The following is a 14,707-nucleotide window of genomic DNA, read 5'->3' on the forward strand; positions in this document are numbered from 1 at the left end:
TCCAGTCCCCTGTGGTATTGGGGTCAGTGTTTGCACCACCCTCATTACCCTGAATACTCTGCGGTAATAATGGTTTGAGAAAGGGGTTAGTGATTTCAATACATGGAGTTTGGATGAGTTGACTAGGAGAGATTTTGGGATCAGTGCTGAAAGTGTCATCTGACTCTAGTGTAAGAGCACAATCATATGCTATTTGGCTGCACTTGATCACTTCAGAATTATTCACAAGCAGTGTGTAATCACTAACTTCTTCCTCCCTGAGTAAAGTGACTCCTGATTGGTCCAGTCCAACACTGAAGGGCTCTATTGGGTCAACATTGTGGGCCATGCTTGCTTCATTGTTGCTCTCAGTTTCTGTATTGACAGAGTCTACAGTGAATCTGTTGCCTTTCTCTTGGTTATATAATTGATCTGCAATACCAAATGAATCGATGTATTGATCAAAGGGGTGGGTTCAATCAGACGTTCTTCTTCCATTCCTTTCTTCTCCTCATCTGCTCCATGCTCTGGTTCCAATAACATCAGAGACTCTTCCGATGTTTCAACACCAGATCCTTCCACTGTTCCCATGTCCCTTTCCAACCTCCTTCCTGTCTGTCCTATGTTTTCTGTGTCTTCCTCTGTTTGTAAATTCTCCTTTTCCATCTGCTCTCCTTCTTTCTCGTCTACACTGGCACTATCTTTAGGCTCCATAGATATTTCAAACTCAGTCTCTTCGATGCCAAACAATTCTTCTTTTCCCAATATGACCTCTTCTCCCTCATCATAAAGGTAACGATATCCACGCATCTTACTCTCTCCATGTTCTTCCGCCTCATGTATACCTCCATGATTCCTGCGAGTTGAACCCATCTTTCTTCTCCTGGATTCTGATTGAGCACTTTTGTCATGACCCAAAGAGCTGTCTGAGGGGGTTGATTGTAAAAAGCAGGTCATATCCTCACTTTGTTCAGGTTCAATACTTTCTACATGGTCTTGTTGTCTAAAATGAGTTATATTTGCCATTACTATGTTTTCCTCAACTATCAGATCAACAAAGTTCTCATCTTCATCTCTTTGGTGCAACGTTTCCTGATTGCCTGGACCAGTAGAGTTAATATCATCTTGCAATTCTGACTCATTTACAACAGGTTCAAGTTTCTCTTCACCTTCTCTACTTTGGAGGATTATTGTGTTATTGAATGACTCAAACTCTTCTGTGTTGGTTAAAGTGTCTGACTCAAGGGATTGATCTAATGACTGTCTAGAGCTGAGAAATGTGGGGGACTCCACCTCGGCATGCTCACTTTCCTGCCTCCTCTCTTCCTCTTTCTTCAACTCCTCTGTTATGGGTTCAGCAGCGAATCCATGAACAACTTGCAATGCAAGATCTAGGGGCAGATGCAAGAGTGATTCGGTTCCAAGAGTATCTTGAAGCAATTCACTGCTATAACTAACTACAGCTTCACTACTAGGTTCAATATCCTCACCAACTTCCTCTTTCCATCTGTCATCCTGTTTGTCGAGTGTGTTAGAAGCAAACAAAAGACACTCAGTGTCCGTTTCACTTTCCTTTGGACCCAGGAGCTCTTTTGTGTTGCTGTAGGACCCGGATTCCACAACTGCAATGGATGCCTGAAGTTGTAGGGATTTTTCTGTGTCTCCAGTTTTGGCGTCTTGTTTCTCCCCAAAGTCCGTCTCTGCTTGTTTACCTTTATTCCGACGAGTAGAACCCCTTTTCCTTCTCTTCTTTGCAGTGTCAGGTGATTCCAGCAGATATGGGTTTTCAGTTTGAGACAGATTTATTTCTGTGAGTTCATTTAATAAGGGATTATTGTCTTCCAGGTATTGTGATGTTATATATGGCTCTATACAAACCATGTCACATGACTCTTGGGCCTCTACTGTAAGAGCTGCTGTGTCAGAGGGAGTTTGGTTGCTCTCGCTCTCTGCGACTATTTTCACTTCTACTTCTATCTCCTCCGCCTCTCTAACTTTTTCTGTATGTTCTACAAGCTCAGACCTTTCGATGCCAGATTCTCCTTCTACTACTATGTTGACCTCTCCCTCCACTACTATGATCGCTGGGTCTCCCATCGCCTGCTCCTCTGTCACTTTTTCTAGAAGTTCCTCAAGCTCTACAAGCTCAGTCTTTTCTATGCTAGAATCCATTTCTGCTGTTGTAATGACATCTCCCACCTCCCCTATAACATCTGTGTCTTCTCCTTTCTCCTCCTCCTGTCCCTCCTCTCTTCTCTCCTCTCCTTTTCTACCTGGATGAGACTTGCTGCGAGTGGAACCGATCTTCCTTTTCCTCCCTGGAGTGTAGGATTCTACCTCTGCTGTTTCCTCTGACCCAAGAGAACTCTGCAGTGAGGGTGGATCTGGAGGGGAGTCAGTGTTTCCTCTTGATTCATCAAGTGTTTCCTCCAATGATGTTCCTTTGTGTTGCAAACCAGTGATGGCAGGATTTGAGTTCAGTGTGTCATCGGTCAGGTAGGAGTCATATGACTCTATAGTAGGAACATCAGGGTAAGTGTTGTGAAGAGTTTGACTAATCTGAGTCAACTCTACTTCACGTAGAAGCAAGAGTTTTGTTGCCATTGATTCCTTTATAATTGATTGGCTCTCACTTTCTATATTGTCAGCCTCTATGTTTCTTCCCTCTTGATTTGAAGTACTGAATGAACAGCTGAGGTCAGTCAGGACAGTCTCCTCATTTCTCTCTTCTCCTTCATTCTTCTCATTACCAGCTCCATCCTTAGATTCCATCAACATTTCAAACTCCATGCAAGAACCTTCCACTGCATCCATGTTTTCTCTCTTGTCTTCTATCTCTGTGCTTTCTATTTCCACTTCTTGTTTCTCCTCTGTGTCCTCCTCTTCTCTTTGTACAACTCTAGGATGCCTACGAGTCGACCCCATCTTTCTCCTCCTGCTCGGAGAAGGACTCTGATTGGAGTTGATGCTTGCTGCGTTATCACCTTGGTCCTGAACACTCTGCAGTAAGAGTGAATTGGGAAAAGAGTTATGGCTTTCATCCGAGTATGGAGTTTGGTTGAGTTGACTAGCAGAGATATTGGGATCAGTGCTCAAAGCCTCATCTGTTTGGCAGGGCTCTGTTGTGAGAGTTCTATCATCATACGTCATTTGGCTACTGACACTCACTTCATTTACAAGCGGCACATGATCACTCATTTCCTCCTCGCTGAGTAACATGACCTCTGATGTGTCCAGTCCCCCTGTGGTATTGAGGTCAGTGTTTGCACCACCCTCAATACCCTGAATACTCTGCGGTAATAATGGTTTGAGAAAGGGGTTAGTGATTTCCATACATGGAGTTTGGATGAGTTGACTAGGAGAGATTTTGGGATCAGAGCTGAAAGTGTCATCTGACTCTAGTGTAAGAGCACAATCATATGCTATTTGGCTGCACTTGATCACTTCAGAATTATTCACAAGCAGTGTGTAATCACTAACTTCTTCCTCCCTGAGTAAAGTGACTCCTGATTGGTCCAGTCCAACACTGAAGGGCTCTATTGGGTCAACATTGTGGGCCATGCTTGCTTCATTGTTGCTCTCAGTTTCTGTATTGACAGAGTCTACAGTGAATCTGTTGCCTTTCTCTTGGTTATATAATTGATCTGCAATACCAAATGAATCGATGTATTGATCAAAAGGGGTGGGTTCAATCAGACGTTCTTCTTCCATTCCTTTCTTCTCCTCATCTGCTCCATGCTCTGGTTCCAATAACATCAGAGACTCTTCCGATGTTTCAACACCAGATCCTTCCACTGTTCCCATGTCCCTTTCCAACCTCCTTCCTGTCTGTCCTATATTTTCTGTGTCTTCCTCTGTTTGGAAATTCTCCTTTTCCATCTGCTCTCCTTCTTTCTCGTCTACACTGGCACTATCTTTAGGCTCCATAGATATTTCAAACTCAGTCTCTTCGATGCCAAACATTTCTTTTTTTCCCAATATGACCTCTTCTCCCTCATCATAAAGGTAACGATATCCACGCATCTTACTCTCTCCATGTTCTTCCGCCTCATGTATACCTCCATGATTCCTGCGAGTTGAACCCATCTTTCTTCTCCTGGATTCTGATTGAGCACTTTTGTCATGACCCAAAGAGCTGTCTGAGGGGGTTGATTGTAAAAGCAGGTCATATCCTCACTTTGTTCAGGTTCAATACTTTCTACATGGTCTTGTTGTCTAAAATGAGTTATATTTGCCATTACTATGTTTTCCTCAACTATCAGATCAACAAAGTTCTCATCTTCATCTCTTTGGTGCAACGTTTCCTGATTGCCTGGACCAGTAGAGTTAATATCATCTTGCAATTCTGACTCATTTACAACAGGTTCAAGTTTCTCTTCACCTTCTCCACTTTGGAGGATTATTGTGTTATTGAATGACTCAAACTCTTCTGTGTTGGTTAAAGTGTCTGACTCAAGGGATTGATCTAATGACTGTCTAGAGCTGAGAAATGTGGGGGGACTCCACCTCGGCATGCTCACTTTCCTGCCTCCTCTCTTCCTCTTTCTTCAACTCCTCTGTTATGGGTTCAGCAGCGAATCCATGAACAACTTGCAATGCAAGATCTAGGGGCAGATGCAAGAGTGATTCGGTTCAAGAGTATCTTGAAGCAATTCACTGCTATAACTAACTACAGCTTCACTACTAGGTTCAATATCCTCACCAACTTCCTCTTTCCATCTGTCATCCTGTTTGTCGAGTGTGTTAGAAGCAAACAAAAGACACTCAGTGTCCGTTTCACTTTCCTTTGGACCCAGGAGCTCTTTTGTGTTGCTGTAGGACCCGGATTCCACAACTGCAATGGATGCCTGAAGTTGTAGGGATTTTTCTGTGTCTCCAGTTTTGGCGTCTTGTTTCTCCCCAAAGTCCGTCTCTGCTTGTTTACCTTTATTCCGACGAGTAGAACCCCTTTTCCTTCTCTTCTTTGCAGTGTCAGGTGATTCCAGCAGATATGGGTTTTCAGTTTGAGACAGATTTATTTCTGTGAGTTCATTTAATAAGGGATTATTGTCTTCCAGGTATTGTGATGTTATATATGGCTCTATACAAACCATGTCACATGACTCTTGGGCCTCTACTGTAAGAGCTGCTGTGTCAGAGGGAGTTTGGTTGCTCTCGCTCTCTGCGACTATTTTCACTTCTACTTCTATCTCCTCCGCCTCTCTAACTTTTTCTGTATGTTCTACAAGCTCAGACCTTTCGATGCCAGATTCTCCTTCTACTACTATGTTGACCTCTCCCTCCACTACTATGATCGCTGGGTCTCCCATCGCCTGCTCCTCTGTCACTTTTTCTAGAAGTTCCTCAAGCTCTACAAGCTCAGTCTTTTCTATGCTAGAATCCATTTCTGCTGTTGTAATGACATCTCCCACCTCCCCTATAACATCTGTGTCTTCTCCTTTCTCCTCCTCCTGTCCCTCCTCTCTTCTCTCCTCTCCTTTTCTACCTGGATGAGACTTGCTGCGAGTGGAACCGATCTTCCTTTTCCTCCCTGGAGTGTAGGATTCTACCTCTGCTGTTTCCTCTGACCCAAGAGAACTCTGCAGTGAGGGTGGATCTGGAGGGAGTCAGTGTTTCCTCTTGATTCATCAAGTGTTTCCTCCAATGATGTTCCTTTGTGTTGCAAACCAGTGATGGCAGGATTTGAGTTCAGTGTGTCATCGGTCAGGTAGGAGTCATATGACTCTATAGTAGGAACATCAGGGTAAGTGTTGTGAAGAGTTTGACTAATCTGAGTCAACTCTACTTCACGTAGAAGCAAGAGTTTTGTTGCCATTGATTCCTTTATAATTGATTGGCTCTCACTTTCTATATTGTCAGCCTCTATGTTTCTTCCCTCTTGATTTGAAGTACTGAATGAACAGCTGAGGTCAGTCAGGACAGTCTCCTCATTTCTCTCTTCTCCTTCATTCTTCTCATTACCAGCTCCATCCTTAGATTCCATCAACATTTCAAACTCCATGCAAGAACCTTCCACTGCATCCATGTTTTCTCTCTTGTCTTCTATCTCTGTGCTTTCTATTTCCACTTCTTGTTTCTCCTCTGTGTCCTCCTCTTCTCTTTGTACAACTCTAGGATGCCTACGAGTCGACCCCATCTTTCTCCTCCTGCTCGGAGAAGGACTCTGATTGGAGTTGATGTTTGCTGCGTTATCACCTTGGTCCTGAACACTCTGCAGTAAGAGTGAATTGGGAAAAGAGTTATGGCTTTCATCCGAGTATGGAGTTTGGTTGAGTTGACTAGCAGAGATATTGGGATCAGTGCTCAAAGCCTCATCTGTTTGGCAGGGCTCTGTTGTGAGAGTTCTATCATCATACGTCATTTGGCTACTGACACTCACTTCATTTACAAGCGGCACATGATCACTCATTTCCTCCTCGCTGAGTAACATGACCTCTGATGTGTCCAGTCCCCCTGTGGTATTGGGGTCAGTGTTTGCACCACCCTCATTACCCTGAATACTCTGCGGTAATAATGGTTTGAGAAAGGGGTTAGTGATTTCAATACATGGAGTTTGGATGAGTTGACTAGGAGAGATTTTGGGATCAGTGCTGAAAGTGTCATCTGACTCTAGTGTAAGAGCACAATCATATGCTATTTGGCTGCACTTGATCACTTCAGAATTATTCACAAGCAGTGTGTAATCACTAACTTCTTCCTCCCTGAGTAAAGTGACTCCTGATTGGTCCAGTCCAACACTGAAGGGCTCTATTGGGTCAACATTGTGGGCCATGCTTGCTTCATTGTTGCTCTCAGTTTCTGTATTGACAGAGTCTACAGTGAATCTGTTGCCTTTCTCTTGGTTATATAATTGATCTGCAATACCAAATGAATCGATGTATTGATCAAAAGGGGTGGGTTCAATCAGACGTTCTTCTTCCATTCCTTTCTTCTCCTCATCTGCTCCATGCTCTGGTTCCAATAACATCAGAGACTCTTCCGATGTTTCAACACCAGATCCTTCCACTGTTCCCATGTCCCTTTCCAACCTCCTTCCTGTCTGTCCTATGTTTTCTGTGTCTTCCTCTGTTTGGAAATTCTCCTTTTCCATCTGCTCTCCTTCTTTCTCGTCTACACTGGCACTATCTTTAGGCTCCATAGATATTTCAAACTCAGTCTCTTCGATGCCAAACATTTCTTTTTTCCCAATATGACCTCTTCTCCCTCATCATAAAGGTAACGATATCCACGCATCTTACTCTCTCCATGTTCTTCCTCCTCATGTATACCTCTATAATTCCTGCGAGTTGAACCCATCTTTCTTCTCCTGGATTCTGATTGAGCACTTTTGTCATGACCCAAAGTGCTGTCTGAGGGGGTTGATTGTAAAAAGCAGGTCATATCCTCACTTTGTTCAGGTTCATAGCTTTCTACATGGTCTGGTTGTCTAAAAGGAGTTATATTTGCCAGTACTATATTTTCCTCAACTATTAGGTCAACAAAGTTCTCATCTTCATCTCTTTGGTGCAATGTTTCCTGATTGCCTGGACCAGTAGAGTTAATATCATCCTGCAATTCTGACTCATTTACAACAGGTTCAAGTTTCTCTTCACCTTCTCCACTTTGGAAGATTATTGTGTTATTGAATGACTCAAACTCTTCTGTGTTGGTTAAAGTGTCTGACTCAAGGGATTGATCTAATGACTGTCTAGAGCTGAGAAATGTGGGGGACTCCACCTCGGCATGCTCACTTTCCTGCCTCCTCTCTTCCTCTTTCTTCAACTCCTCTGTTATGGGTTCAGCAGCGAATCCATGAACAACTTCTAACGCAAGATCTAGGGGCAGATGCAAGAGTGATTCGGTTCCAAGAGTATCTTGAAGCATTTCAGTGCCATAACTAACCACAGTTTTAGTTCTAGGTTCAGTATCCTCACCAACTTCCTCTTTACATCTGTCATCCGGTTGGTTGAGTGTGTTAGAAGCAAACAAAATAAACTCACTTTGACTTCTGCTCTGAGTGTTCATTTCACTTTCTTTAGGACCCAGGCACTCTTCTCCTTTACTGTGGGACTCAGATTCCACAACTGCAATAGATGCCTGAAGTTCTAGGGATTGTTCTGTGTCTCCAGTTTTGGTGTCTTGTATCACCCCAAAGTCTGTCTCCTCTGGCTTTCTTTTATTCTGACGAGTAGACCCCATTTTCCTTCTCTTCCCTGTAGTGTCAAGTGATTTTAGAAGATATGGGTTTACAGGTTGAGACAGATGTGACTCTGTGACGTAATTTAATGGTGGATTATTTCTTTCTGTGTGTTGTTGTGTTATTGTTGATAAATCTGATGAGACAAGGTCCGTTTGGAGCATCACTGAAACTGAATCAGCCCCAACTTCAACTACTTTCCTTTCCTTTGACAACATTTGGGACCCATCATCATCTTTGTTAGTCTCATGTTCATCTTGATTCTGACGTGGTTGACGTGATGATCCCATTCTCACTTTTCTTGAATTCTTGCCAGACATGGTTCTTCAAAGTCCCTCCTATATCACGACACAGACAATAGATTGTTAATCACTAAACCCCGCTGGAATTAAAAGGCTTCCGGGGATTATATGCTCCTTGCATTTTTTACACAATAAAATGACTCACTGTGAAGGCACCACTAAAAGAATGTTGGCATCACTCAACCTTTTTAGAGACGCAGTCCAGCTATTTTTGAACTTTTTCTGTTGAAAAACAATAACCCACATATAAATACAGTAATGTACACACACTTTAGCGTAAAAAAAATGGTTTTGAGCAAAATAGTGTTTTATAGACACAAGTGCAAACTTCATGCAGTAGGCCAGGTTTCCCCAATAGGTGGCCCGTGGGTCGAATTGATTTTATTTGCACTCCAAGTGTTCTGAGCAACAAAACAAAAAAAAGGAAATGAGCTCAAAGTGATTTTAATTTTGGAAATATGTTCCCAAGTATTCCCACGCATAAATAGAAATCATATGTGATTGTATCCAAATGTAATCAATGTTGGAAATGATTCTGTTTTTGTCAAATAATATATCTGTTTGGGATTCTTGTGGTCAATTTGCAGTCCACAAATGATTTATAACTGTTACTAGGTTTCCATCCAAAATGTTTATGCAAGTAAAGTACATCAGATAAAATGTAATTACAGGCCTGATGGAAACTGATTTTTTTTTCAGTAAACTTTACCTGCTGGGGCAGGAGGTACCCTAGTGGTTAGAGGTTTGGGCCAGCCGAAAGGTTGCTAGATCGAATCCCCGAGCTGACAAGGTAAAAATCTCTAGTTCTGCCCCTGAACAAGGCAGTTACTGACTGTTCCTAGGCCGTCATTGTAAATAAGAATTTGTTCTTAAACTGACTTGCCTAGTTAAATAAATGTTGACAAACAAACTATTTTTGTTATATAGTTCTGCTAATACAGGACTATTTAAGGCCCAGTGCAGTGCTTTTGTGAGAGAGAGAAAAGAACGAACCCTCGGCTATGTCACAGGGTGGTGAAAGTGCAAGGTGATGAGCTTGATCCTCCTTTCCAATAAATATCCAGGGTCTTATTCTGAGGGTTTTATTCTGGTGATATGATAATCGATGTTTAGCAGCCGTTTGACAATAAAAAATAATCTCGCTCTATTGTCCATAATAATAATCTCATCATGTTGGCTATACTGTATCTGGGCTCTACCCAATCATCAGTAGAGTTGAAAATGGGATGGAAACCCATTTAAGTTTTTTTATTTGGTACATGGAAATTGTGCACTACGTCATTGGGCACAGCCTTGTATCTGCAACTAGTGAATTTGATGGAAACACATCTCTCATGGGAAAATATGAATATTGTTTTTATGCAGATTTTTTAATATTCGCATGAAAATCTGTCGCCAATTGGATGGAAACCTAGCCTGTAACCAGGTTTCCAGTTGTACTTGTTTGGGCCCGCTCGCTCTTGTGGTTTCTTCACGCACTCTCACTCTAAAGTGGTTCTCGCGCTGGCCTGCCTGGAAGTCACTGAGTCAGTTGAATGAGAAAGCCAACTGAAAACTGAAGAGACCCACCATATAAACGAACTATTTTACACCTTATCATCACGGTGAGCAAGTTATAAAGCATAGGATATGAAACACTAAGTTAAGCGGAGTGTAATGATTGTGTAACAACCCTGGGTTTGTAAGCGTGGATATCGACTCTGCCGTTCGAGCATGCTGTTGGGGCACAGTCGATAGCGCCCTGGACTTCGGGCTAGAAGGTTGAGGGTCCGATGCCAGCTCCCTGCCTGTTTCATTTCAATATAATTGTTATTTTTATGATGTTTTGATAGTTTAATTAATTTATAAATGCCCGTTAACTTTAAACCGACGTTAGCTTCTACGCTAACTCCAGTCAAGCAAGCCTGCCATAGTTAAGGCGAAAGGACCATCGGACTTGCTTAAACAAACGGAAACATCGTTACATGACGTTTTTAGTGATATGTTGAAAATTACATGATGAAAATGTATCTTTTAGATATTATAGTAATTCATACCTTTTTACAAATCGTGTTTTTAGTATGTCGTCTATTTAGAATTGTATAAGAGTAAAAATCAGTTGAATGAGGGAGCCAACTGAAAACTGTAAAGAGAGAAGCACCACATAAAACTATTTTAAATCTTCAGGGCAATTCCAGCGTTATGGATTTGACATTAGGACGCAAAACGAAATGGTTCCACAATAACAACCTTTCCTCAAAAACTTTTCGGGTGTGACACTGCCTGTCCAAATCAGATTCTATCTATCTTCACTAGATTGTAGAATTCTATACTAGCACTCAATGTACAAAAATGTGTTTGATATTTTTTCATTAACCTTCCGACTTGGTCAGAAACACAGGGGGACAGATGTGAGTACCAAAACATGTTCTGTGAGCCGTAGCCAAATGCTATTAAATCTGGATGACTAAAATGACCTATTTTGAGACTTTGTATACTACTTTGTAATAACAATAACATTACACTTGTCAAATATAAAGGCCAAATGTAGTCTTTACCTCATAATACACACATTCAAGGTAAATATGAAAGTTGTTTTTTCATGCTCAGGTTGACCGTACTATGGAAATATGGAACTGCACTTCAAGGTTTCAGATTGCCTTCATTCTTCTCACCATACCCTATCCAGCTCCCATGTATGTTATGGTTTTTCACTATGAGCTAGAGATTTAAGGTACTAGGCCTACGCTTTGCAATTGCAGAGCTAGTGGTCAATGTAGTCCATAAATTACATTTTTGGTCACTTTACCTGAATCAAACAGTGGGGCACAGACCACCATAATACATTGTAAACAACTACCATGCTTTCATGTTTCACTACATGCTGCTAGTACAAAACAATGGTATTTTTTTCATTGTACTACCATGGTACATTTTTGTAAGGGAGAAAAGCCTCCATTTCACGAGGATATCTGGATTACATGATGTCCACAAAAACTATGGAGAATATACAACATTTACATTAAATGCACAAATTAAGTCAAGAGTTATCAATGTAAGTGATGCAAACAAAGGTTTGCAACAACACCATTTTAAACACCTGTCTGATTCATCATTTCCTGTTTCGATATGAAAACCCACAAGAGTATCACACACAGTACATGACTCTTATCAGAAATGTTTAAATATGTTTTATATAAATGTTCAAGAAACTAATTTCTGAAGTTACTCGGTACCTGCCCCAATTCTCAATAAAATCTAGCTTTTTAAAGGTGAGGGTTTTTTAATTCAACCAATTAAAGTATGTGCTGGAGTTTGTTGCTAAAACCATGTCATTGCAAATAATATGTATTATGAATTGTAATGCAGCAGTATTGTAGTAAATATGCATGTGTAGATATATTTATAAAACCCCAATAAAAATATATTTAAAGAAACCATATCATTACTGTAATATCTAACATTTGCATTGGAATCTGCACATATACAAACCCTTGACATGACATATGCCCTGCTCTAACCATAATACAACATTTATGTACTCACCTCCAGAGTCCACTTGTGGCAAACTTTCATATAAAATGTTCAGGAAATCATTTACAATACACCGTATGATGTCAAGTGCTGGCTAGAATTATAGCATGTCATGTTTCATTCTTCTAAAACATTTTCCTATTTCTGCAACCGTGACCAAAGACTTCCTGTGTGACCAAAGACTTCCTGTGTAATTAACACCAACCCCTATGTTGAAACAAACTGAGCAAAAATTATCCTTCCCGGAAAATGCTTAACTTACAGCTTTGAGACATCTCTGGTCATGAGAACGTCACTGTAAATATGATATACGGAAGGTAAAACTCAACAATTAAAAACAAATCTTTACCAACAACATAACTGTTGCTACCTGGGTTTGTGCAGGCAATATTGTGATGTACAGTGCCTTCACACCCCTTTACTTTTTCCATGTATTGTGTTACAGCTTGAATTTGAAATGTATTCAAATGTAGATGTGTCACTGGCCAACACAAAAATACACAATACACAAAACATGCATCTTGTTTGCAATAACACACTAAAGTAAAAGTGCCAAAAATGTGTCAAAGAACTTAATGCTTTGTATTCAGGACATAAAATTATGTTTGGGGAGTATCCAACAACGCATTAGAGTACCACTTCAAATTTTATGCATGGTGGTGGCTGCATCATGTTATGGGTATGCCCGTCATCAGCAAGGACTGAATTTTTTTTAGGTTAAAAATAAATGGAATAGAGCTAAGCACAGGCAAAATTCTAGAGGGAAACCTAGTTCAGTCTGCTTTCCAAAAGACAAATTCAACTTTCAGCTGGACAATAACCTAAAACACAAAGGCCAAATATACACTGTAGTTTCTTACCAAGACAACACAATGTTCTTGAGTGGCCTAGTCACAGTTTACTTAAATCTGCTTTAGAATCTACAGCAAAACTTGAAAATGGCTATCAATGATCAACAACCAACTTGACGGAGCTTGAATAATTTTAAAAAGATAAATGTGCAAATATTGTACAATCCAGGTGTCCAAAGCTCTTAGACTTGCCCAGAAAGACTCACAGCTGTAATCGCTGCCAAAGGTGATTCTAACACATACTGACTCAGGGGTGTGAATATTTATTTAAATGGAATATTACTGCATTTCATAAAGTTGTAAAAACATGTCATTATGGGATATTGTGTATAGATGGGTGAGAACAAAACTATTTAATCAATTTTGAATACTTACTTAACTATGACTTTGTTATAAAGGGATTGCAAGTTAAAACTTACAATTTAAGTATTAAGGTATATACAGTGCATTGGGAAAGTATTCAGACCCCTTCCCTTTAAACATTGGTTACGTTACAGCCTTACTCTAAAATGGATTAAAATACATTTTTGCTCCTCATCCAGCTACACACAATACCCCATAATGACAAAGCAAAAACATGTTACGAAATGTCTGAAAATGTAAAAAATAACAGAATTACATTTACATAAGTATTTCAGACCCTTTGCTATGAGACTAAATTGAGCTCAGGTGCATCCTGTTTCCACTTGTGGTAAATTCAATTGATTGGACATGATTTGGAAAAGGCACACACACACCTATCTATATAAAAAAGTCCCACAGCTGACAGTGCATGTCAGAGCAAAACCAAGCCATGAGGTTGAAGGAATTGTCCGTAAAGCTCCAAGACTGGATTGTGTCAAGGCACAGCTCTGAAGGGTACTAAATAAAATAGTCTTTAGCATTGAAGTTCCCCCAAGAACACAGTGATCTCCATTATCCTTAAAAATGAAGAGGTTTGGAACCACCAAGACTCTTCCTAGAGCTGGCTGCCCGGCCAAACTGAGCAAATCGGGAGAAGGGCCTTGGTGAGGGACGTGACCAAGAACCGGATGGCCACACTGACAGAGCTCCAGAGTTTTTCCTGGAGAAAGAACCTTCCAGAAGGACAACCAACTCTGCAGCACTCCACCAATCAGGCCTTTATGGTAGTGGCCAGACAGAAGCCACTCCTCAGTAAAAAGGCACATGACAGCCTGCTTGGAGTTTGCCAAAAGGCACCTAAAGGACTGACCATGAGAAACAAGATTATCTGGTCTAATGAATCCAAGATTGAACATGACGGCCTGAATGCTAAGCGCCAGGTCTAGAGGAAACCTAGCACCAACCCTATGGTGAAGCATGGGTGGCGGCAGCATACTGTGTGGATGTTTTTCAGTGGCAAGGACTAGGAGACTAGTCAGGATCGAGGGAAAGATTCAAGCGCAAAGTACAGAGATCCTTGATGAAAACATGCTCCATGAAGGTTCACCTTCCAACAGCACAACAACCAAGTAAATTATTTTTTTATTTATTCAATTTAACATTTAATACATTTGCAAACATTTCTAAAACCCCATTTTTGCTTTGCCATTTTGGGGTATTGTGTGTCAATTGAGATTTTTTTAAATACTCAGTTTCAGAATAAGGCTGTAAAGTAACAAAATGGAGAAAGTAAAATGGGTCTAAATACATTTTCAAATGCACTGTACTTGCAATGTGGGTAGAGCTCAACAAATCAGTCAGAATCAATTAAATATGCAGAAGTTAAAATGGGATGTACTCAAGCTGAGTTAGACAAATTTCTACTTGAAGAACAATTTAATGACATAACGGTTAAAGTGTAACTCAAAAGCTTTATCTCCCACCAAGAACATTGTCACAATCAAAATATTACATCATTCAAAAATGCAAAAATGTATGCCCAG

At 40.7% G+C, this 14,707-nt stretch overlaps 1 protein-coding gene across 1 annotated transcript in view; it reads right to left on the reverse strand.

The window, feature by feature from the left end:
• Positions 1–7,160, reverse strand: part of LOC112254808 (EF-hand calcium-binding domain-containing protein 4B) — a 14,318-nt gene extending 7,158 nt beyond the window's left edge. Inside the window, exon 1 of the mRNA XM_042324607.1 lies at positions 5,863–7,160. Within this exon, the coding sequence (XP_042180541.1) occupies positions 5,863–7,153 (1,291 nt within the window). The 5' untranslated portion in view covers positions 7,154–7,160. The remainder of the gene's footprint in view (positions 1–5,862) is intronic.
• Positions 7,161–14,707: the final 7,547 nt, after the last annotated feature.

Source organism: Oncorhynchus tshawytscha, linkage group LG07, assembly GCF_018296145.1.
Source record: "Oncorhynchus tshawytscha isolate Ot180627B linkage group LG07, Otsh_v2.0, whole genome shotgun sequence".
NCBI lineage: Eukaryota > Metazoa > Chordata > Actinopteri > Salmoniformes > Salmonidae > Oncorhynchus > Oncorhynchus tshawytscha.